The sequence below is a fragment of the Lathamus discolor genome, chromosome 2 (genome assembly GCF_037157495.1).
Source record: "Lathamus discolor isolate bLatDis1 chromosome 2, bLatDis1.hap1, whole genome shotgun sequence".
In the NCBI taxonomy this organism is placed as follows: domain Eukaryota; kingdom Metazoa; phylum Chordata; class Aves; order Psittaciformes; family Psittacidae; genus Lathamus; species Lathamus discolor.
In genome coordinates, this window is record NC_088885.1 from 139,889,656 (window position 1) to 139,915,811 (window position 26,156).

Sequence of the window (26,156 nt, forward strand, 5' to 3'; positions counted from 1 at the left end):
TCATGAATATAGTGGAAGTCAGTTTTATCAGAAGTCAAAGATAAGCATGTTATGGACAGGTAAATATGATATATATATATTTAACTTAGAATCCAAATGATCTGTTTTAATAATAAAACATACACAGATTTGTAATTCTGCAGACAGACCCACAGAATTTGACAGCTGAAAGAGAATGGATTTCACAGTTTTGATAAATTAAGAAGTCTTGATACTAAGGAATTAAAAAATACTCAGGGACAATGTGAGGAAGCTATTGTTTAAGAAAATGTCTGTTTGTGAAGGAAAAAAGTAATTTTTAAACAAAAATCAGGCAGTATGATACAATGAAGACTTCCTTGAGGATCTCATGTTAAAAAAAAATCTTGCAAGGAGAAAAAAGACACAACCAAAAATAGTTGGCTGGCCAGCAGTTAGCATTTTGGGCAAGGAAAAGGTGAAGAAACCCCTCCAAACTGAGATAATAAAAGTGTACGTACTTTAGTAAAAAAATTGGACAAAACAGTAGCAAAGGTTAATAACTGATTTTTTTTTTTAATTAGGTAGGGTTGGAATGGAGATATATCTGGTGTAAATAAACCCATTGCTATCTAGACAATAGACTGCTGTATGTTGTAACACAGTTAAAGCAGCTCATAAAAGTGTTAGAATATTTCTATTACAATTCTTGAAATTTCAGAGTTTGTGGATGTCATGGGCTGTGGTGCTACTAATGTGCTGACAGCATCCTGCTTTGAACTGCTTTCCAAAAGAAATGGACAGTACCCCTGGAGGGATGACAGGTTGTCTGAATGAGATAAGCAAATAGATTTAGAAAATGCTGACTTAAACAAGACAGAAGTGATACTCTGACTATAAGAAGAGGAAAGCATGTTAGGCATGCAGTTAAATCAGTGATCTCAGTCTCCAATGGAACCTGCCTTCATGGCAGTGCCAAAAGGGGTTCTTGCAAAACATGGAGGCTGTCCAGTCATTTTGCCTTGACTGTAACCAAAATGGATATTTTATTTTCTCTTTTCCAAAGAATTGAGCATTTCTTGCTGTGAAGGAGAGATTTCATGCTGTGAAGAAGTGATGCTAAAGATCATACAGCAAGTTCAATTTGTGTGATGTTTATCTAATCTTGTCAAGACTTCTAGAGAGGATCATATCACAGCTGCTGCACTTTCCTGGCTATGCATTATTGTCAATAATTTAAAGTTTTTCTCTTTAAAATGGCAGGGCAAACAATATTTTGTGGGTAAAAGTGATGGGAACCTTATTTTTCTTGCAATATTACTAGTTCCAGGACTTCTGTTTTTATCAGAAATTATTCCCAAAAGTGGCATAAGATGGTTTGGACTAGCCAAATTCAATTTGAACCTTGTTTTCCTGATATTTGTGATCATTTTAGTTATGTGTGTAACAAGATGTGGCTATTCGGCATAGATCCTATCCCATCTGTGGTGCTAAGCAAGCAACTTCCCTCAAGTTCGTATGTCTGAAGGCTGTGAACATCCATTACTTATATTTTTGATTCTCTCCTTTAACATGCTTCTACTTTCCCATGCAATTTTCAGTCTATGAGAGATGCCTGCTCCTTTATTTTCTTTTTTGTATCTTTCAGGGACTAAGCTGACAAAGGAGTTTTTGCTGTTTTGCTGAGGCAATCTGACTAAACCTTCCTGGAAATACCAAAAATCTTCAGTTTTTAGAAAGAGCAGGCTAACTTTCAGGGTACAGCATATGTGGAAATGTAGGTAATTATTAATTGTTGAAAATACAGACTGACATTATAGACTTATCTAGGTATCTAGATTTTTATTTAGAAGTGAGTATTCAGGGCATCCATAGCTGCTGCTATGTATTAAGTATTTTTAATAGATTATGTTTCAATTTTATATTGAGATATTTAATCTTTAAACGTTCACGTTGTATATTTTTTTATTAATGTCAGTTTTGATAGGGAAATCCAAGGTTGCAGAAGTAGCATTTTAATAACTGGGATTTTTTAGAACCAATGGAATATTGTTGTAAGCAACAAATTCTTAGCTTTCTGATAAAGCTTCTAGTTTGTTAAAATATTCAATAGTATTCAGATATTCAAATAGTTAATGAAGATGACTTGGCAGAGACTAAGCAAAGGAAAAGAAAATGAAAATGTCTTCTGGTTCTTCTGTTTTGTTTGCAGGTTGATACAAACAATACAAAAAATGTTGAAACTAGGTAGTGACTTCAGTAGAACTGATATGTATGTATGTATGTAGCTGACTCTTCCCTAAAAAGATGCTTCTGAGTCATGCTGCTACACTGATAGTACTGTAAATTTAGAATGTATTCAGGAAGCACTCACACAAGACAGCAGAGATATGGGTGTTTACACCATTTGGGTGTCTATGTCACTTGGGAAATACATTTATGGCACAGCTAACGGGCTCATTTTGTCATTACAGCTTCTGTTTTCACATGAAAACTGCTGATTTGAGTTCACTGTTGTTTCAGCTCCTGCAAGTAGGCTCACCTGGTATTATAGGATAAGAGCTACTTTACCTTGGGATGGTTCTCTAGTCTTCTTGCATGAGGCTGTAGATTGGAACACTCCTTCAGTACCTTCCCTCAATTTCTTTCTCCTTATCACCTTCTTTTGACCTCTTTCATCCTTTTGTCATTTTACGTGGAAAAACTCAGAATGGCTTTTACCAAAGTGGAGTATAAAACCCGAGAATGCTGAGTATCAAATATGAGTAAGGGTAAGACTAATCACAGAATCACAGAATCACAGAATCCCAAGGGTTGGAAGGGACCTCAAAAGATCATCTGGTCCAACCCCCCCGCAAGAGCAGGGTAACCTACAGTACATCACACAGGAACTTGTCCAGGCGGGCCTTGAATATCTCCAGTGTAGGAGACTCCACAACCCCCCTGGGCAACCTGTTCCAGTGCTCTGTCACTCTTACAGTAAAGAAGTTCTTCCTGATGTTAACGTGGAACTTCCTATGCTCCAGTTTACACCCATTGCCCCTTGTCCTATCACTGGATATCACTGAAAAAAGCCTAGCTCCATCATCCTGACACCTACCCTTTACATATTTGTAAACATTGATGAGGTCACCCCTCAGTCTCCTCTTCTCCAAGCTAAAGAGACCCAGCTCCCTCAGCCTCTCCTCATAAGGGAGATGTTCCACTCCCTTAATCATCTTTGTGGCTCTGCGCTGGACTCCTTCAAGCAATTCCCTGTCCTTCTTGAATTGAGGGGCCCAGAACTGGACACAATATTCCAGATGCGGCCTCACCAAGGCTGAGTAGAGGGGGAGGAGAACCTCTCTTGACCTACTAACCACTCCCTTTCTAATGCACCCTAAGATGCCATTTGCCTTCTTGGCCACAAGAGCACATTGCTGGCTCATGGTCATCCTCCTATCCACCAGGACCCCCAGGTCCCTTTCCCCTTCACTACTTTCCAGCAGGTCAACCCCCAACCTGTACTGGTCCATGGGGTTGTTCTTCCCCAGATGCAAGACTCTACACTTGCCCTTGTTAAATTTCATCAAGTTTCTCCCCGCCCAACTCTCCAGCCTGTCCAGGTCTCGCTGAATGGCAGCACAGTCCTCTGGTGTGTCAGCCACTCCTCCCAGTTTTGTGTCATCAGCAAACTTGCTGAGGGTGCACTCAGTTCCCTCATCCAGGTCATTGATGAAAATATTAAACAGCACCGGTCCCAGCACCGACCCCTGAGGAACTCCACTAGTCACAGACCTCCAGCTAGATTCTGCGCCATTGACCACAACTCTCTGCCTTCTTCCTTTCAACCAGTTCTCGATCCACCTCACTACTTGATCGTCAAGCCCACACTTCCTTAGCTTATCTATGAGGATGCTGTGGGAGACAGTATCAAATGCCTTACTGAAATCAAGAAAAACTACATCTACCGCTCTACCATCATCCCTCCACCTAGTCACTTCCTCATAGAAGGCTATAAGGTTGGTCATACATGACTTCCCCCTCATAAAACCATGTTGGCTGTTCTTAATGACCCCCTCATCCTTGATATGCCTAGTGATGGAGTCAAGAATAAGTTGTTCCATCACCTTTCCAGGGATGGAGGTAAGGCTGACCGGTCTATAATTACCCGGGTCCTCCTTCTTGCCCTTCTTATAGATTGGTGTGACCTTTGCCATCCGCCAATCCTCAGGCACCTCGCCCGTTTCCCACGACTTTCCAAAGATGATGGAAAGTGGCCTAGCAATGACCTCCGCCAGCTCCCTCAGCACCCGTGGGTGCATTCCATCCGGACCCATCGATTTACAGATGTCCAGATTGCATAGCTGATCCCTAACCCAATCCTCATCTACCAAAGCAAACTCCTCCTTTGTCCTGACTCCTTCTGGGGCTATAGAAATCCGGGGCCCTCGGGGAGAGTCTGCAGGAGTAAAGACAGAGGCAAAGAAGGCATTCAGCACCTCTGCCTTCTTTATATCCTCTGTCTCCAGGGTACCCACTTCGTTCAGCAGTGGGCCTATATTGCCTCTTGTGTTAGTTTTATTTGCTATGTATTTGAAGAAGCCCTTTCTATTGTCTTTAACCCGACTAGCAAGATTGAGTTCCAAGGAGGCCTTAGCTGTCCTAATTGCCTCCCTACATCCTCTAACAACTGTCCTATATTCCTCCCAAGCGGCCAGCCCCTCCTTCCATAATCCATAGATTAGTTTTTGCAGAGCAGTAACTTTCTCACAGAGCAATCCCTGCTTGTTTTTTTTTTGTTTTCCATATAAACTGATAGTAAAAAAGCACCAACATTCATTTATTTTTGCTGTATCTGTTACCAAGTGATTGGGAAATTTCCGAAAATGAATAGGACACATTTTTAATTTATTGATGATTTGGAAAAAAAGTTGACCAAGAATTTCAAGTCAGAGATGTATAAAAGGTTATTTAGAAGTCAAAATAACATTCCCTGAAACAGGGAGTGACTTTACTGAAGACTTTAAATTACCTGTATCAAATACATCAGACTTTTAAAATCAGTAGTGACTGATGTAATAAAAAAGGATTTCAAAGGGCAGTTTTAATGAATAGTAATTTGATACAGAAAAGATTCTAAATATTTTTATTTTGCATCGGGGTAGAGATGGTAAGACATGAAAAGAGCATAATGAACAAGGCTGAATAAATGTTTAGGAGAGAAGGAAAGATTTAGTGATTATGGTTGAATCAATTATAACATTTTAACTGCATAACTACCTCAAAAAGTTGGAGCCAATCCTTAAAAAAGAGAGGATCAAGTTCATAAACTAATAACCAATTTCAGAACCAGGAAGCAGGTTCTAAAACACTTAGTGACTCTAGAAGTACTTGTGGATACCTTTTAACTTCATTGGGTTTCTTTGGTCCTGAAAGACATTTGGCGCTTCACAGAGGCTGCTTGTGTAGGTGAAGCCCAATGTTTTAATGTTTGCTATCAAACACAAGTACTGAGAGTAGTTGTGCCTGTGCAGATGACTTCTACACAGGACTCAGCTGTGGGTGGTGCTGAATGGTACTACAAAGTATTGAGCACTTCCAGCTGCTAATGACACCAGTGGAAACTGTGGTGTTTTTTCATGCTAAGTTTCACACAGCAGTGGTATTTTTGCTTACTTGCAGGTTAAAAGCAGAACCAGATCTGTCAGTCATCAGGATCTGGGGAATTCCTGTCCCTTAGAGTCAGGAAACAAAATCATGCTTGCTGAAAATACAGTTAGGCCTCCCAGCTGCAGAGCTTTTTGGGAGAAAGTTCAGATTTTGGCTACAAACTTCTAAACTCAGAACTCCTTTCAATAGCATTTCTGTGTAATTGCTAGCTATGAATCAGTATTGTGTTAGTCTTTGGAAGAGTTGATTCTTTCAGTTACATGCTTTTATTTTGATGTATGTTATTTAGTTCATTTTGTTAACATGTTTCAGAGTGAGTGAAGGTGAATAAGGTATTCTTTTCACTGTTATCTAGTTTTATTCCTTTGATAAGTAATAGTTGGAGTATTTGCCAAATTTATTAGATAAAAATAAAATGCAGTATTCATGCCTTAATTGAAGACTTGTGAAGGGGCTGCAAGGCTAGGGGAAATGTCTGTTTATCCTCCCTTATTTAAAGCAGGAAAGGACTAGACTGATTTAGAAAGGCTGACTACAGGATGTGGAGCTCTGCCGTGTTTACCTAGGGAAAACATTCTAGATGAGACAGTTGTCTTGTGTCGACCAGGTGCAGATTTTTGTGATGTGGTAGTCCTCACTCTAGTTCTGGTTTTAAAAATTTGAGAATGACTGAACAAATATCCAAAACTTTTCAGGTATGTTCCAAAAGGAGCATGTTCCTCAAAACATTCATATCACGAAACTCGCAGCCAGATCTTCTCTTTCACAGATGAATGTATCTTTTTAATTTTTCAATGTAATCATTCCCATTTGCTTTCACTTGGGTGCTCATGGGTGGCTTTCTGTGATCATACAAAAATAATACTGAAGAGGGAAATCCACTTATCTCTTCTGAAGGATATTTTTCTTATTATGTTTGGTGTAGAGAGAAATTTGAAGTAAATTCATAGTGATGTGGCTCCTGGAGTATCTTGGACTCAGAGCAAACAGACAGATGGTGCCAGGGTGAGTCGATAAGAAGCCTGGGGTGAGGATGAGTATTACTGGGTACAAAGTCTCATCTATGAATAACATTAACAGACGGTGAAGATGATCACAGAGAAAAAAAACCAAAAGAACCAACCAAAAAAAAAAAAAAAACCCAGCAAAACAATGCAGTCCCACAGAAACACAAATCCAGTTTTTATTGTGGCCTTTTGGGAATTTTGATCTGTCACAAGCATGATTCAAAGATTCCAAAATTTGAAAGCTTGTCAATAATTTCAGCTATTCATTCTACATGTAACCTTTTTCTTACCCTTTAGGAAGCTTTGTGTCCATTTGTATATTCCCTGTTTCCACAGATGATGACTAAGGATAATGATTTTCTAGGAAAGGGATATTCTTGGATCAATGCAAAGGTATTCAGCAGAGAGAACTTGGGTTCTGTCAATAGGAACACAGTCAGCTTTCTCATCTCAGGTGTAATTTGTCCATGGTCACAGAGTTTTGGAACACTTGTGGACCACCCCTCCTCTCCAGTTATGTACCTAAGAGCAAAACATGTTTTGTTGTTTCTAGTGCAGTGTTCACCAACAGGGCGAAAACTGCTCACATTTGTATGACAAAAATCTGATTAACAGGTGACTTCAGAAACAGCAGAATGTGTTCTGTTTCAAGATTAAATGTGTATTCATAGAATCATAGAATGGTTAAGGTTGGGAAGGACCTTAAGATCATCTAGTTCCAACCCCCCTGCCATGGGCAGGGATGCCTCACCATAGACCATGTTGCCCAAGGCTCTGTCCAACCTGGCCTTGAACACTGCCAGGGACAGAGCATTTATCACTTCATTTATTACTTGTTCCAGTGCCTCACCACCCTCGCGGTAAAGAACTTCTTCCTTATATCTAACTGAAACTTCCTCTGTTCAGGTTTAAACCCATTACTCCTTGTCTTATTGCTACAGTCCCTGATGAAAAGTTCCTCCCTGGCATCCTTATAGGCCCCCTTCAGATACTGGAAGGCTGCTATGAGGTCTCCACGCAGCCTTCTCTTCTCCAGGCTGAACAGCCCCAGCTTTCTTAGCCTGTCTTCATCGAAAGGTGCTTAAACCACATTATCATCCTCTCTGTTGGTGAGCACGAGGTCAATCATGGCACCTCTCCTTGTTGGCTCCTCTGTCACTTGCAAGAGGAAGCTGTCTTCCACATAATCGAGGAACATCCTGGATTGCTTGTGCAGGGCCATACCGTCCCTCCAACAGATATCGAGGTGGTTGCAGTCCTTCATGAGGACAAGGGCCTGTGAGTGCGAGGCTGCTCCTACTTTCTATGGAAGGTATCATTCACACAGTCCTACTGATTGGGTAGCCTGTAGCAGACCCCCATAGTAATGTCCCCCGTCGCAGTTTTTCCTTTGATTCTAACCTACAAGCTCCCTGTTGGTTCATCACCTGTCCCCAGGCAGAGTTCCATACTCTCCAGCCTATCATTGACATAAATAGCTACACCCCATCCCCATCTGCCTGGCCTGTCTTTCCTAAAGAACCTATAAACTTCCATTACAACATTGCAGTCATAGGAACCATCCCACCATGTTTCTGTGATTCCAGTAATATCATATCCCTGTAGAAGCTCACAAATCTCTAATTCCTCTTGTTTATTCCCCATACTATGGGCATTTGTATAGAGGCATCTGAGCCGAGCTCTGAATAAATCCAACTCATTGTCTGGAGTGACCGGAATAGCTTTATGTTGCTCCAAGCATTCAATACAGGTGCTAGCATCTAAGTCGTACTTTTGGGATGGATCAGTGCTCCCCCTCCCCAAACAAATCTACTTTAAAGTTGCCTTGACCAGCCTGGTAAGTCTCCTACCAAAGCACCTCTTCCCCTTCTTTCTCAGACTGGCCCCATACCCTCCAGTAGACCCAGCTTCAAAAAAGCAAGTCCCATGGTCTAAATAACCAAACCCATGACTATGACACCACCCCTCTAACCATCTGTTAACCTGCGAGATCTGCCTAACCTTTTTAAGGTCCTCACCTTTGACCTGGAGGTGATCCCGTCTGACCTTGACAGTCCTTCCCTTTGACTGAGATATATAAAATAACAAGTATGTTTCAGACATATTTCATCATATGTAGTGATCATGTTGCATTCTTCTCTTGAAGTATCCATATTGAATCTCTTAAGAAAATGTTATGCTATCTGTTCTGTTAAAAACTGTTCTCTAACAGATTTACTAATGAATTTGTGGCTCCATGTGTACATTTCTTGGCTATTACAATGTTAATTACCTATGTGCACTAAATAAATATTCTTTTTTTGGTTAAACACGTAACATTGATGAGTTCTGATAATCCTAGGTTCACAACTTCATCTCCTCTGGTGATTTGTTCGTGTATTGGCTGTTACATCCTAGTCAATGCCTTTGCTTTCTCTTTTGACACTACCTTTAGAGGCCATGGAAAGATGAAAGGAGATGTATACATATCTAATCAGCATATATATAAACAGCTTCTTTTATGGGTGTCTGTACTTAAAGATTCTACTTTCAATGCTGGAAACATGTTAGAAAGATCCTATTGTAAGAGCTTAGTTATGTTAGCAGAAAGAAGAATTGGAAATTTATCAGTATTGAAATTCTGTTGTGTTTGAATAGTAATTTCTGGTCAATCCTGGATACAAAACCCAGGTAAAATAAGAATGGCAATTGATTTCTGATATCTGTATTTTCCTTAGGTGGAATCAGCCATGTTCTGCAGTAGGAATGGTAATAGATATTTTTTTTTCTCCAAATCATATTCCACAATGTTTTTGATTGAGGATATTAAATTTGTTGAAAGGCCATGGTAGTCACGGATACCTTCAGAAGGCCGGGCAAAGTGAGAACAATGCTATAAAGTTTTCCTTCTACTAGAACCTACCAAGTCTCAACATCTGAGCTGGGCTGAACCCACTCAAGGGTTAGGTCTGCTGATCTTACTATTAAAAAAAAAAAAGGACTTCTCAGACTTCTCAGCAATTTACATGATCACGTAACAATATAGTAATCTATAAGCCCTGCTCAACAATATGAAAAAACCAGAATGTATGAACATGGGAGCTATTAGATGGAAAAAGGTTGATGAAAAACAGAGCTAAGGCTTATTCTACTTAAGTGCAATAATGCTCAAACAACTGTGAGCAGAATCTGTTTATAGTTACTATTTTTCCAAACAGAAGTACTCCAGGAGAAGGCTTTAATAAACTGATATAAAATATCTTTGCAGAAAAAGTATAAAAAAGTGAAAGTGTATCGTAGGGGAATAGCAAGCTCTGTGATAGTTCTTGGATTTTGAGTATCAAAGTGTCCTTGCTCCCTCTGCTAGTTTACAGGGTCTGTTCTCACTGCATACTTCCACTCTACAGTACTGTGAACAGCAGAGCATGATTAGCAGTTCTGTTGGTAGCCCAACATTATTCTCTTACAACCCTCATTTATACCTAGTAGCTCTGGGCTTTTAATGGTTAATTAATAACCTTTAATTAAGACGTTAAATGGTTTAAATATAGGATTGAATTCTGATCTTCTCTTTGGCACTGATTTTATGGGGTAGTTTTACAAAGCTCCAATTATTTTGAAAACTCAAGCAGTATCAGAAATATATTAACTACTATTTCTACTGTTTTTGAGACACTAATCTCACATCTTTTCAGTCATCATAAAATAGTAATTATTTAAAATGCAGAAATACTGCTGCAACCTAAATTGACATTTCTTTTTTATTTCTGAGAAGTAAGATTTGCATTCAGGGCACTTTTCTAATAAGGAGAAGGTGTGAAGGCATGGGTTTAGGTATAATAAGTACAGGGATAATGATTACACACTTTGTTCATGTGAGCTCCTTCCTCGTAAAAATAACTTTTGTTATATCAATTTCCATTTCAAGACCTATTTCTTTTGTTTGTTTCTAGAAGAGTTTACATTGGCATGATGAAAATAATCTGGTTTTGCCCTACTTCCTTTGGAGTACTGTGTGCAGTTCTGATGTCAACATACATCTGAAGGGGGCCTATAGGGATGCTGGGGAGGAACTCTTCGTCAGGGGCTGTAGTGACAGGACAAGGGGTAACAGGTTAAAACTTAAACAGGGGAAGTTTAGATTGGATATAAGGAGGAAATTCTTTCCTGTTAGGGTGGTGAGGCACTGGAATGGGTTGCCCAGAGAGGCTGTGAGTGCTCCATCCCTGGCAGTGTTCAAGGCCAGGTTGGATGAAGCCTTGGGTGGGATGGTTTAGTGTGAGGTGTCCCTGCCCATGTCAGGGGGGTTGGAACTAGATGATCTTGAGGTCCTTTCCAACCCTAACTATTCTATGATTCTATGATTTCTATGATTCTAATTTTAAAGTATGAACAGTATGGAAAATTACAGGCTTCTGAGAATTGGGAAACTTTCAAGAGGATCTCCCCTTGTAGTGCTGCTAGCAAATAGGGCTCCACTGGTGGTACTTTTACAGTAACAATCTTGATACAGTCAAAACCAAGATGCACCACAACTAATAACTACCACCAGTTCTAGTGGTGATAATTCAGCATCAAGTATGTTCATGCAGTTTGCTTAGATGAAGTTAAAACAACCATATGTTGAGAACAACTGAGACTTGCTTACACTAGCTTTCCTAGTATTGCTAAAATTTATTTCCTGTTTGTTAAAAAAGTAAAATCATCAAGACAGGAACAAGCCTGTCACAGGTGCAAAAAGATAGGGGTTGCTTAATAATTGAAAATGCTCATGAATGTTGTAAACAATGTGGAATGAACTTGCTCTAATCATGATACTGTACTCTCAGGAGGTGTTACATTTCAGAGCAAAGACAGTCTGACCTATTATTTAGCATGTGCTTATTTTGGCTGCATGTATAATTTTTTAATGAAAAAGTAATTTTACCTTTAATAGTAAAGATAAAAAAGTTTAACACAGTAACTTATTTTGGGCATTTCTAAAACTACAGGTGTGAAGTCAATGGCTTCCTTTTGTAAGTCAACTGATGATGCAAATAAAGTAACCTGAGTGACTGTGAGAAATACTATCTCTGCAGAGATGCCCTTTATAAATGTAATAATGTTACAATTTGCTTAATTGCCAGCATGTGAATTAAAGTCTTTTTAAGGTACATTTGGTATATATTGCATGCCTTTAAAATGAAATTTAATATAAAGTAAAAAAATATGATTTATGAAAACAAGTCAAATATAAGATAAACTGTGAAACTTTCTGTGAATGAATTATTTGGATAGAACAGTAATTTGTATATTTTTGCTATATATACCAGATATTTGCTAATATACCAGATTATTTTCATCATGCCATTGTAAACTCTTTTAATAATGAGGCTGTTTAATAACGAAAGGTCTGGTAATTAAAAAGTATATAGGCATTGCCAGGTTTATAAAAAAATGGATATTTATTTGAGTACCTAACACAAAGAGCATCAGAAAAAAAATAGAAATAGCCAACTTGCAACTGTATTTCTAGTTGATTTTAGTCTAATACAATATTTATATTACAAAAAATATCAGTCAAGTGAATTACAAAGAAACAGAACAGTAGCTATAAAAATGAGTTTTTTAATATAAAAAGTAGAGTGACAGGATACAAATAAACTGTAAAAAGAAATTTTTGTGATAGCCAATTGTATTCCTTAGTGAGTTAGATTTCAGGTGAGATTTTTTGTATAGGGGATGAAAGTATGTGTACATCGGTGTCAAATGTATGCACATTTGCAAAATGTCTAGAAAGAAGTCTTAATTTTTACATAAAGCTCAGCATAATAAGAGTGCTGCAACAACTGCAAAATAATCCGAATTCTAATTTATAAAGTAGTTCCATGTTACAAAATAAATCATGAGATGATATTTCCCTTCTGTTTAGCAAGGAGCTCTGGCTCTTCTTTCTGCATTCTTACCTGGAGGTCTGTTGTGGCTGTTTGACTTAGAGGTCTAAGACATTTTGGGGTCTGGTTGGGGTTTTCCAATACCTAGACTACTGCAAGTGGTGATAGTCAAGAGTGTCGTGATCCTAAATGTATACGATGCCCATTTGACAGCAATATGCATGCTACAGATTTTTTCTTTGCTTTGTGCTTTATCTTATAGAAATTAAGGACAGATGCTGGTCAACAGCAATATGAGACTGACTGCTGAAAGACTCGTTGCTGCCATGCAGTTTCTGAAAAATTCCCTACCACTTGTCCAAACTGCTTAGCAGCAGCAATATATGATGGTATTATGGTATCAGTACAAAGATTCAAATAGTATCACCTTTTGTAAGGTGATCGTGTCCTTTCTAATATTCAGTAAAGCTAGAGCTCATGATGCATCCTTACCCTTAAATGCGATAGTTCCAAAAGTTCCTTTTTGTCACTATTACTACTTTTCCAAATTTGAAACCCAGTTGTCTGTGAGACAGTTGTTTTTCCCACCAGAATTGACAGAAATTGTTTAAGTGAAATTGAAAATACCTGGATACATAAGGCACACAGAGTGACTGCTTACATGTTGTTTCATAATGAGTTAGTAAAAGCAAATTGACCATAATAATGTGTAATTTTTAATCTGTAATCTTGTAATTTCTTTTACTCTAACTGGGATGAAATAAAAATGAAATGACAGTGTGAATGCCCATCTTTAAAGATTCTTTTCTTGTGCTTTGCCGTATACAATTCCTGGCAGCCTACTTTTACTGGAAGTTCAACTACTTGCTCCTGATCTTCATTGTCAGCTGAGAATTAGTACTTACAGTTTCAGCACTTTGCCAAGGAAGCTCCTTTGGGATACTGTGAATTGCAAGCACAGGGACAAGGCCCATGGAAGTGGAGATAAAATATTTTTAACCGAGGGAAGGCAGTTGTGGGATATGGTTGGAGAAATTCCTTGGGGAGTCAGGGGCACTGGAAGATTCCCTTTTTCAGTTGCAACTGGCACGGTTAATTTTACTGTGAGTGAGACCTAAAATTACCTGGGAAGTGTTGGCCTTGTCACAAGGGTAAAGAACAGAAGGAAAACTACCAATATTGTGTGTAACATTATGAATTTAATTTACTTGCTTGATGCTTAAACATTAAAAAAGGAGTCTTTTTGACTACATGTCAAGTATAGGTGGAGAAGGTATAGAAGTAGTGGCAAAATTTATTAGAAGTATAAATGAAGAATTTTTATGGAGAAAGAATGAGAAATTTAGCTAACAATGTTTATTTTGGAAAGAAATAAGAAAAACATGATGGGAATTGATAGACTTATAATGGTTTAAAAAAGCTTTTTTACAAATTTTTTCTAATACAGGACCAGCTAATGAAAATGAGGAAAAAAATACCACATCATAACCACCAATATATTTGGATGAAAATTGTGTAAATTTCTGTTCTGTTAGGATTTTAAATAAGATTCAGAAAAGGATAATTAAAACCTTCTCAGTTACACTAAAATAAACCACAGAGGGGTATGAAAATATTCAAAGATGTGAAGTAATTTCCATTTGGAGTTATGAAAGAACTTTCCTTACCTATAGGCAGTAACTTATAGTTACTGGTCTCGTAACTGTCAGATATGGGGAAATTAGGTACCTTTAGCTGACTGATTTGGCCGTTATTAAATTATTGGAGGAATGTGGTATTCTCTTTATTTTTAAATGCCTCTCATTTATTATAGCTAAAAAAGAGTATTGAAAAAGATCTAGATGAATTAGATGTTTTACTATATTCTTTAAACCATAACTGTGACTTGATAGCTTTGTGTATGTTACAGATTTAAAGATTAATTTTAACAATCAAGAAGAAACAATTAAGCACATAGATCCCACTTCTCAATTTAATTTTGCACTTAGCTTGAACTGCTGCAGGAGAGGTAGGATCATAGAATCATAGAATAGTTAGGGTTGGAAAGGATCTTAAGATAATCTAGTTCCAACCCCCCTGCCATGGGCAGGAGCACCTCACACTAAACCATGTCATCCAAGGTTCTGTCCAACCTGGTCTTGAACACCGCCAGGGATGGAGCATTCACAACTTCCCTGGCCAACCCATTCCACTGCCTCACCGCCCTGACAGGAAAGAATTTCTTCCTTATATCCAATCTAAACTTCCCCTGTTTAAGTTTTAACCCATTATCCCTTGTCCTGTCACTACTGTCCCTGATGAAGCGTCTGTTCTGGTGTAATCTGGAAGTAACAGGTACAGCCAGGATTTACCTACTTCTTTTTTCCTTTATGTACATCTTGTCTAGCTTTATGTTGATATCATTAAAACCACACAGAAATATGGTAACATTATTTGGGTCAGCCTTTAATTGGCCGTATATTCATCTTCTCTATGATCCTTTTTTCTTGTAGCCTTGCACTTAGCTGTTGTTCACTGCTACCTTGCCAGTAAATAGCAGCCTTTCTGCTGCCAGCAAACAAAGTTAATAAACAATTGCGGCAGTTTTATTCGGTACTGAGCATTATAAACTGGAAAGAAAATATAAATAGACAGGTAAGGTAGTCCTGTCAGTTCCAGCTAGACTTTTTGTCTCGCTGGAGTGCAATCTGTTGATTCATTCAGAGCCATATCCTAGTCAGTTACTACAGCTGAATGTTTTTTCCACATCCTTTCTTGTTTTTTTTTCGCTGAGTTTCTGAATGTGGTAAAATAAAGTAGATTCAGTGATGTGACTTTATCTGTAGTTAAAAACTTATTTAGGATAATACCAGATTAATTAATTAATTCATTATAACATTGGGAAAAATGCAGTGAGAGGAATATTTGCTATTTCATGAGGGAGGTCAAGTAAGCTGAACACAAAATGTGGTATAAGCATGAACTGGAAACCTTTGCAGGAAGCCCTAGTAAACTGGGGAAAGAGAGAATGGAGCCAGGGCAGCTTGAAGACCTCATTTTGGACATACCTTTTATTCCTTAGAGTGGCTTGTCCATGTTCCCGGCAGCAGAGAATTTGTGGTGCCAAAGGCAGTATCATTTAGCAACCACACTCCTTTCTTGCCATTCTCATAGCTGTTTTTCTTCTATTCAGCATTTCAGGCACTGTCGGTGTAATTAACTCAGTTTCAGAGTACATATACTCAGAATAAAAGTATGTTTTTCACAATAGTTCTTTCAGTGAAGCTATCTGAAAACATCCCACATGTGTGGACTGCAGTAACTTACCTTAACTGTGTCTTTTTAACCTAGGATTCAGATTTTGTTTGTCATGTGCTTTTTAAGTGAATTCAGTTAGAGTGTTGTATTGGTAAAGAAGTACTTATGTGACTGAGGGACAGTATTTTTTTAGTGTGAATGAGGTTATTCCTGTTGTAAGTAAGTAGGTAAGTCTTTCACCAGGTTCAGGTCTTTCTTACTCTGTGATTACCCTATTTTTTAGCCTCTTTAAAGATGTTCTGCACTTGAAATTTCATCCCTGTTCTCATATCTCTGTTCCTATTTCAGGTTAGTGAATATCACAGAATAATTAAAGTACATATTCCTTAACATGCAGAGAATAGGAAACATGAAAATAATGGTTTTCTTTTTCCAGTTTGCTCCATCTGGATGGAGCTAGCTGGACTTGTCTGGTTTGTCAGCATCCCTCATGAACTGGCAGACCCCAATCTGCAGGTGCATGTTGCCAGTGCCAAATAAAGGGGAAATGTAACTTCCCTTTATCTGCTGCTTATAGTCTTGCTAATGTGGCCCCATATGTAATTCGTTGTATTTGTAATGAGAGCACGCACTCCACTGGCTCATAACCTGGTTTCTGCCCTGTTTCCCAGGGTTTCTTATCAGCAGAGCTGATGTTCAGCCAGTTTCCTAACCTTAATCAACATGTGGGGTTATATGTGTAAGAATAGTATCCATTCAGAAGAGAAGTTGATGTACTTGGTGACAGGTTAGCTAGCACTATTATAGAAAGCGTTAAGTATAGTAAGTATAGTACAGGGAAGAACATTGTTACCAGATAGTCACTGCCACCAGGCAGAAAAATCATTGAACGAACAGGCTTGGCAAAACTTTAAGTGAACAAACCCTGTCTGAAGCCTGAATTTCAGCCACATCCGTGCTCCCTGCCTGGGAATAGGAAATGAGGCGTGAGCTACAGTCCGTAATAAAACTTTGAGAGGAATGTAGCCAGGAAATAAGTAGCTGCTACACTTTTATCTGGCCTCAGCATCCTGGATACTTGCTTAGCAGTCCCCTTCCATTCGCAGGTTTTAAGCACCTTTGGAAATTTCTGAAATGTTTAAGTGAATTTTTGGAAGGCAGGGATGGCTTTGGAACTTCCTGCCAGTATTAAGGATTTTTTGGTGTGTCTGTGTAAAATGGTGAAAGTTTTGTGGATGTTTCTGGAGTACAGGGGAAAATGAAAACTTCTGTGCAAGTGAGAAACATCACGCTGGTGAACTTGCTTTTCTTACTTGCCTTTGGCAGCAGCTCATGGATCATGAGAGACTCACAGATTGCTGCTTTTTGATTGATGTTGAATTTCTCATTTCCAGGAAGGTGTGTGGAACCAAGAATAAGCAGAATTAAATTAATTCCATTCCAGAAAGCAAGTATTCCAATAGAAACTGTTTCTTGACCTTGACACAGCAATCCAAGCTCTTTCAAACAGTTGCTTTTCGCACTGAAAAGTCTTCTATGTAGCTGTTTTGGATACGGTGTTTTACAGTACAAAAAAAGTCTTGACTAATCATATAAGCCTCATGTACTTCACCACTGTAACTTCCAGCAGGTATGAATGTGAGTCAGGAGTCTCATTCTCACAAGAGATGAAAATGAGCAGAACTTAAATATCAGTTTTCCAGCCTGATTTTTGTTATTAGGTTTTTGCATAAACTCATACCAACTTCTCCTTTTCCTCTGAAATTTATAGCAGGTATTAAAGTGGATACGTGTATTTTTGGAAACAATGTGGAAAAGGAGATTTTGAATCAGTACAGATGGTATGTGCTATTGAGGCCATTGTCAAAATACATATATATAAGGGTTAAGATATGAATTGTTGAGGTTTCTCCTTAAATGTTCTGTTACACAGTTTGATGTAATTATCTGGTATTTTAATCATGAAAACCCTTTCATGCCTAAGAATAAGATTTGTATTATGGATAAGCATTTTGGCCTAAAATGCAGCTCATCTGCAGAGCCTGTTTTTTCGGTCTCACAGCACAAATCTTGGCCACTTGCATTAAAAGAGTAACTCACTGGAGGATAAGAGCTAGAAATTGTAGTCTTGATATACCCAAGTTCAGTTCCACGCTCTCAAGTTTGCTTTGAGTACTTTTAGTTCCCTGGTAACTGTATTCCTGAGCCCCCTTAGGCAGCAATGTTCGGAGCGCAGACAAATTGAACAAAATGGAGTTTTATTTGTATTGTGTTTTCTGAAAAATCTCTTACACAATTTTTGCTAAATTTATTTCAAATACTGTGCTATTCTAAACACCTCATTATCACTGCATGCTGTTTAGTTTTTGGCTTAAACCCTTGCAGGCTAGATGATAAAAAAAATAAAATGATTAATCTGTAGAATAGATCAGAAATTTTTTTAATGGGCTTGCTAAAATGAATACTTTCTATTTTGTTTCAAGTATGCATATTCAAATTGTTCTGCTTAGCAAGTAGAACATACATTGTGTGTAACTGATTATTTAATAGATTTTTGTCTTCTGTGTTTAATTTTTTCTGACAGCTATCAATACATGTAATATTTTTCTTGGAACAGAAAAAGATGTAATAAACAGTTTTGGCAGGTGATAAGTTGCTTGCTTCTAGAGCAAGGATTTTAGAAAACTACCCTGTATAACCTTGAAAAGTTTATACTTTGAGGCAAAAGTTGTGACCTTTACATAGATTGTTGTGCCCAAGAGGAAATAAAAGTGAAATTATTTCAGTACATGAGGCTTAAGAATTGGCAAAAGGCTTCCTTTTTATGCATCAGTGAGACTGGTAAGCAATCATACTAACAAAGGCAGTAGATTATAAGGAAGCCACAAAACTGAATGAAACCTAAAATAAACTTGAAGTTCAGCATAGATAATATGCTTTAAATGAAGAGCGCAATGTTTGGCAAAATTAAAAGGCAAGCAAGGTCTCAGAGATTATATGTGTTACTGTTGGAAGTGAGCCAGACTACCAACTACCAATTATATACTGTTGTCAGTGTAAAACATTGAAATGTGCCAGGCTTCCAGATTTCCAAATTTTGTTCTGAACTTCATTGAGCTCTTTCTTATTAGTAACTCGGGTCCTGCCCCATTCTACAAAGAACAATCAACAGTGAACTCTTTTTGAACCAGTGAGAAGGTAGAAGAGCCCACTTAATTACCCATGGCTCCGCAAATGCCATTTGAGTCAATGACAGCCCTTGTGACCTTCCTGTGGAGGGCCAGAGACATGACCCCTCGCACTGCTCTGCTTCAGGCCAAAAGGTTTATGCGTGTGGGGGAGAAGGGCTGGAAGCACGAGAAAAACAACTGCTATGTCCTGAGGACAGCATGTGTATTCAGAGTTGAACTCAAGTGACAAGAGCAGGTAGAGCAGAAAAATGGCACATAAGCAACATGAAGTAACCCTGGTTTCCCTCTTTCTGTAGAAGGTCAGTGGCAGCTGAGAGCTTGAGGCAGCATTTTGGTACATAGAAGAAGAGGCATGCCTCCAGCCTCCTAGCTTGCCTGATGGAGAGAGGGAGCTGCCTGTTTGTTCCTACAACTTCTCTGTGGTATAATGTAAAGGTCATTATTAGGGGAGTTGTCCTGGAAAAAAAAAACAACAAAGCAAATCCCAGCAGTTGTATCCATGTGTGAATATCCATGGTAAATACTTGTTTGAGATAATTTTTAACTGACTTAGTGTATTTGTTTTGGTAAAGAGCCTCTGACACTTCTGATGAAATAATTTCGTATGATTACATTATATCTTAACTATAGAAAGGATATATTACTGCATTAATGAAATTGGTCTCCCAGTCTTAGGCTTCATGTGTTAATAATGTCATCTCGAGAATCTCTGGAAGGATAATTATAAAGAAAAATAAATCTTGCAATTTCTTTTTTTTTTTCCCCGCTTAGTGTAACATTTTAATGTTTCATAGAAAATGCTTCATTTGTGGGGTTTTGCTTGTGTTTGTTCAAGGGGCTAGAAAACCTGCTTATATTGGATTAATGAATTTTATCTTGTTAAAATTTAGTCTCCATTAGCAAAATTAGGTGAGTTGAATTCCATGCTAAGAATGTAAAGGTTGCTATTTAGACGCCCTTAAATCACAAGGATAAAACCAGAAGAGAAGTCAAAATTCTTTTTGTTTTCTCTTTGTATCTCTTGCTATTGTATGCTATGTCACATTTTCCAGTTTTTTTCAGCAACTATGGGAGCTAAAAAATTGTGACTTCTTACAATGAAAATTAGATTTCCCATGACATCATTTACCTTCAGAAATAGGAGCTTTGAGAAGAAATTTCTATTATGGAACATGAAATGAGTCTAACTTTGGTCATATTGAAACAGTTTTAACTATCATATATAGAGAGTTGATTATTGCAGGCTCAGAAATGTGAACGAATAGCATGCCTGAAAGAATAGTTGCAGTGCTGTATGCACATGGCAGCTGACTGTGTCTGTGCTCCTAGTCCTCTGGAAATGGAATGTAAAATCTGTGTGTATCTTAAACTACCATCACTGAATTTTACACCTAAGTTAGTTTTCTACCTTGTATTTAACATGAGATGGCAGTACCTATGTAATGATATGAATGGCTTAAATGATTTATAACTTGTTAAGCTGAGTAACTTGTTATGGGCTTGCACCCAGTGCTTGGAAAGTGATTGAAAAAGTGTTTTAGAATTATTATTCTGTGCAATATTGTTGGATAAAAGAAGATAAGCTGTATCAACAGCAGATATTTGCATCTGTCTGGTAGAATTAGGTAGAAGTACACTTGAGAGAATAAATGAGATTTCTTTTTTTTCCCCTGCTATTAATCAGTTTGAAGTCTAGTCCCATGGGCTCTTGGATCACTCAGCCTGTGTTTCCTACTGTGGTGTTTGCAGCTAACAGCTGGTCACATCCTAAAGCAAAGTTACTTCTCATTGTGACAGCTGGACTGTGTGCTGTGTATTATCAGTATTGGGCCTCCTCCTAGAGTTTATTTGTAATGAAAAAAATACTTTTTTAATTCTTTTTTATTCTTGAATGTTACACTTCTGGAGCATCATAAATTAAATTTATTTGCCTTACTGCAGTATTTCTCTGTAATTTGTATTTTGAAATTGATTGCAGTTTAAGGATTACAAAGTGTGGGCTTAAATAAAACAACTGTTCATGATCTCTTCTCTTCTGCAGAAAATTACATCAGCAGTTTGAAATGTATAAGGAGCAAGTGAAGAAGATGGGTGAAGAATCTCAGCAGCAGCAGGAGCAGAAGGGTGATGCCCCAACCTGTGGTATCTGCCACAAAACAAAATTTGCTGATGGCTGTGGCCATAACTGTTCATATTGCCAAACTAAATTCTGTGCACGCTGTGGAGGAAGAGTGTCTTTACGGTCAAATAAGGTATGGAGTTATGAAAGTTTAGTAACAAGCTTCTCCTACTCAGTATCTCATTCATTGCTCATGCATCCAAATCATATAGCTACTGAAATGGATTTCCTTTAAGGTGGTAATGACATATACTTTAGTGCCTTGTAAGACATCCATCCTAATTTCAAATAATTGCTATTTACAGATGGATTTGTGACTATGGCTTTTAAGTTAATACATGCCATTTCTACTAACAGACTCATGAAAGCATAATGCTTGGATTAGAGGATTGAATTTCTGTATTGGAGACAGGGAGGTGTATCTAGTGATCTACTGATGCCGGTATTGAGATTCCAACTATTACAAGTTAGAGCAAGAACATGTTTCTTTTCTGCTTGCTCAGGCTCTTCTGTACAAGATTATTGTAAAATTAGTCATAACAGAATCTATACAATCTATTATGGAGCTTTTAAGTCTTTCTATTATACATATGCACATATATTATGTATATCATAGATTCTTAGAATGGTTTGGGTTGGAAGAGACCTTGGGCAGGGACACCTTCCGCTTGATCAGGTTACTCAAATCCCCACCCAACCTGGCACACCCCAACTTCCAGGGATAGGGCAGCCGCAACTTCTCTGGGAAACCCGTTCGAGTGTCTCACCCGCCTCACAGTAAAGAATTTCTAAAGAATGTCTAACCTAAATCTACCCTCTTTCACTTTAATACTGTTCCTCCTTGTCCTATCACTACATGCCTTTGTAACTGATCCCTCTCCAGATATCTATTCTATAACTATTCTATCTTGAAGGCCCCTTTAGGTACTGGAAGGCTGCTGTAAGGTCTCCACAGAGCCTTCTCTTCTCCAGCCTGAACAAGCGCGGCTCTCTCAGCCTGTCTTCATAACAGAGGTGCTCTGGCCCTCTGATCGTCTTTGTGGCCTCTTCTGGACTTGCTCCAACAGATCTGTGTCCTTTATATGCAAATATAAATATGCTTACAAATGTAAAAATTTTTTTAGGAAAAAATTAAATGCACTAATAATATAGAACAACAGCTAGTGTACTGGTGTTTATTGTGTAACAACAAATAATCTGATTTTTTTTATCCAAACAGCAATCCAAATTTTTAAATGTTGGATCATAGAGTAAAAAATATCAGCAAAACTGAGGTAACCACAGCAAACAGTTGTGAGATCAGTTTTCAACATTTTAGAGAAAATATTCACATCTTATACAATATCTTTTTCAAATTCTGACATATGCTTTTAGAATATTCGTGACAATTCTCAAGGTATCTTATGCTAGTCTTTTGTGGATACACATCTTTTGTAAAACAATCCAATAATGTAGTAATTTAATAATTATTAATATAATAATTTTCCAGTAGAATTTATTTCTATGATTCTATTTTTTTGCATAATATGTTCATTGCAATCTGCAGATTTTATCTTAATCTTTTGAAAGGTAGGAGACAATAGTATAAATGCATAATAATAAATGTATTTCTTTGTCCAAAACAGACAGGTAGATTTAAATAAAGGGCTAAAGGTTTTGATTGACAAAGTATAAAATAATCTGCTATTTCCTGTTGATTAAAGTAACTTAGATTATGTTTAAATCTCTCAAAGTGGATTTTTTAAGGTAATTTTAAAATGTCAGTAAGCTCACATATTTTTATTGTGGTTTTTTTTTTTTTTGTAACTAAATCACATTGCCAATAGTAAGAGATATAATAATTTCTTTCTTAATTTCATCTGATTATAAAAGAGAGTCAGGAATAACCCATTATGTCTACATACTTAAAAACATAGAAAAGTTACACTGGGAGGAAGGCTTCATTTTCTAAGGAAACTTTCCGATATATAATTTAGACTGTCCTCGGAACGGATCATGTGAACTTGGCAGATATTTGTCTGACTTCTCTTGACAGATTTCCAATGAGATTCTTCCACACCTTCTTATGTTATTTGTTCCACTGCCTCACCATCCTCATCATAGAAAGTTTTTCTTACTGTCTAACCTAAATCTTTCTGTAAGCCAACTTCTCCATTCAGTATTATGAGTCTGTTCTGCAGCTCTTCTCAGCTGGTGTTTTTTCTACAACTGCTGATACTTTAGTGTCATAAATAAACGTTTCTATCTCTCATTTATTTATCTTGTAGATAATTTATGAATATGCTGGACGGGGCATCTCTAGACAGATCCTGTGTGAGGCTTCACTGGTGATAGTTCTCCCTTAAAAAACCCTGGCCATTTCTTCCTTTCTTCTTACCTTTTCATCAGTTGTTTTCTCATGGATGAATTCATTCCTATTCCATGGCAGATGAGATACTTTAGAAGACTGGAAGCTCGACTCATCAGTATGAATAAATCTCATTTAGTCACGTACTTTGTGAATCCTTGAAGGAATTATAATACATGTAACAGAGATTAATTCCCTTCATTAAAGTCATTCTCACTTTTCCAAATTGCATAATAATTTATTCATATGCTTGCTAATTTTATTCTCTATTTTGGTTTCTAAAAGTCTGTCCAATGTGGATGTCAGACTCACTTATTATTCAGTTGATCTAACAGTGAAATTCCTAAAAAATAAATAAATTGGCATCATATTTGCCACCTTTTGTTTTTCTTGTCAGTGAGAGACTCTGTATTACAGTTAATAGATATTTTAGACTTGAGATCTTTTATACTGAATATCATCTGATACTAAAAATTTGTTACTGGGTTTTTTGTTTGTTTGTTTTTTGTTTGTTTTTTGTTGACTCACTTTACAGCTTTCTTTCTGAAATATCAGTTTTAAGTATATCCTCTGGTTCGTTCTGCATAAAATAGTATTCTAGAGTAATAATTTTGCACATGAATACAAACATTAAATTTCAACAGACTGGCAGTCTCTTATTTATAATCTCTTTTATGCCTGTACACATTATTCCATGAAGATAATTTGTAGTCTACCAGAATTTATTAGAATTCATTCCCTTCCATTTTCCTTAATGGGTATAGCTTCAGCTTCTCAAGGATAACTTCCAATAGCTTCCTGTTTTAACTTTGCTAGATTTTCTTTGTTCTTTGTGGACATTTTTTCACAGGTTATATATGTCTGCTTTGGGCCTTATATAAGGTGATTCTTTAACTCTGAAATGTTCTTTCATGGAGCTGTTTGATCTGTTTGTGAACTTTTTCGTAATATCAAATTTCAAGCCACATTCATGCCATTTATACCAGATTCTGCTACTAAATAGTTTAGCACAGAGTTTCATTAGCAGCAGGCATTTCAGATGATGTAGAATTGCAAAGAACTCTTTTAAAGGTCACAAAGAAAGAGGGCTACTGCTTACAGAATTCATGGTCGTGTTTAGGAGCAGAGCATGAAAATGTTCAATTGTTGTCAGAGCATTAGATTAGGATTCTCAGAATGGCTAGATGATTTATTCCTTTTTCAGTTTAGTTACAGTGCCTGAAATACAGGCATTAAAATTCAGTTCAGGTTGCACAAAAGTTATCATTATGTAGGAGTTCCTTCAAGATCGAAGGAATAAAACCAATAATGGTGGTAATGCTGCTTCTGTACTGCTTATTATCTTAGTAAATGGAGTATTCAGTCAGGATGGGGGCTTGAATTTCATGGGACTAAGGGACGTTGAACTGTCTTCTTTTAAGTTTATGAACAATTTCAGATGGATTAAAACTGAAATAATAAATAACATGACAGCAAGTAGTAGTTGCTCTTAGTAATATAGGTACCACTGACATACAAAATATGCTACTGTTCTTTTTTTAATTATGTTCAGATTTATATAGAGGAATGCACACTGAATGAGGCAGTAGGTAGAATGAGGTTTATGCAGCTGAGAAATTTTCATGCTAAAATATTGGAAAAATACATCTTCCAGATAGATACAACACAGTGTGCACTGAATATAAATTTCAACAGCTCAGAATGCCAGTTCAGTAAACCAACGTTTCACTTGTAGAGGAAGAAAACAATACTTGTCTGAAAACTTGATTTGGTGCATGCTGACTACCTCCTTTCAGCGTGTTTGACAACTTGCTATCACTTGCAGCCACTGAAACATCCTCCTTTCTGTCTTTGAACATAAAAAATAAGAGTTTTTCAATTGTCTTATAGGACCCAGCAACCGCATGCAGAACTACTAAGGTATAAGTAGGGAACTTCCCTCAGCTCCCTCTGGTTGTGTGAATGCTTTGCATTCTGTTTATTTCTGTGGGACTATGTCTGATTTTCAGAAAACCATCAAGTTCTCTTTGTTGAATGGTTCTAACTGCAGGAATTGCAGTGTGACCATCTGAATGGAGTCAGAAAACAAATTTTTGGCAGGCTTGTGGTAATGCATAATCCATTTAATTTTGCTGACAATTGGCAAGCACTGAAGAATTAGTCTGCCAAAATCAGAATTTCTAAGTCGCTAGGATTTGGGATGAAGTCAGTGATTTCCTATCACATACAAATAAATTGGTCCTTAGGAAACATGGTCTGATTCTGCATTTCTATAGAAAAGACATGTGACCTTGCAAACTTGAGGAAAGGATTTCTCTAAACCAAGCATGTTTTGATTCTTGGTTTTTTTTTCCTCCTTCAGTTTAGTCCATGTAACACCTGTAAAATCTGATAACTTACAATTGTATTAATCTTTGTGAAGAATTTCAGTACAAGTACCTCTGAAAGGAAGTCAGCTCCTGAATTATTCCAAAGACAATCTCTAATTTACAAGTTGTAAATTCACAACCGGCAGAGGTAAAAGTTATTCTTCTAACTGGGATGAATTTCATAACTTAGTCTCTCAATGAATAGAATAGTGGTTTTATTATCAAATATATTAAAGACTTCCAATCCAAAATTTAGTCCTGATTATAAGAGAACAATGTTAAGGCCATAGTGAACATCTATGATTATTATGACATCTCAAAGTAATGATCAATTCTCTATTATTTGAGGTGAACAGCCTCTTTATTCTTTTGAAAGTTATACTGAAACTTAATTGGTTTCTAGCTACTGTACTAGCTACAGTTT

The 26,156-nt window shown here is 37.3% G+C and overlaps 1 protein-coding gene across 26 annotated transcripts in view; it reads left to right on the plus strand.

Moving 5' to 3' along the window:
- The window catches only part of RIMS2 (regulating synaptic membrane exocytosis 2), a 452,506-nt gene that overhangs the window by 65,667 nt on the left and 360,683 nt on the right, over positions 1-26,156 (plus strand). For all 26 annotated transcript variants that reach the window (XM_065668760.1, XM_065668769.1, XM_065668765.1 and 23 more), the window contains one exon: positions 20,939-21,149. In XM_065668760.1, coding sequence (XP_065524832.1) covers positions 20,939-21,149 — 211 coding nt within the window. The remainder of the gene's footprint in view (positions 1-20,938; positions 21,150-26,156) is intronic.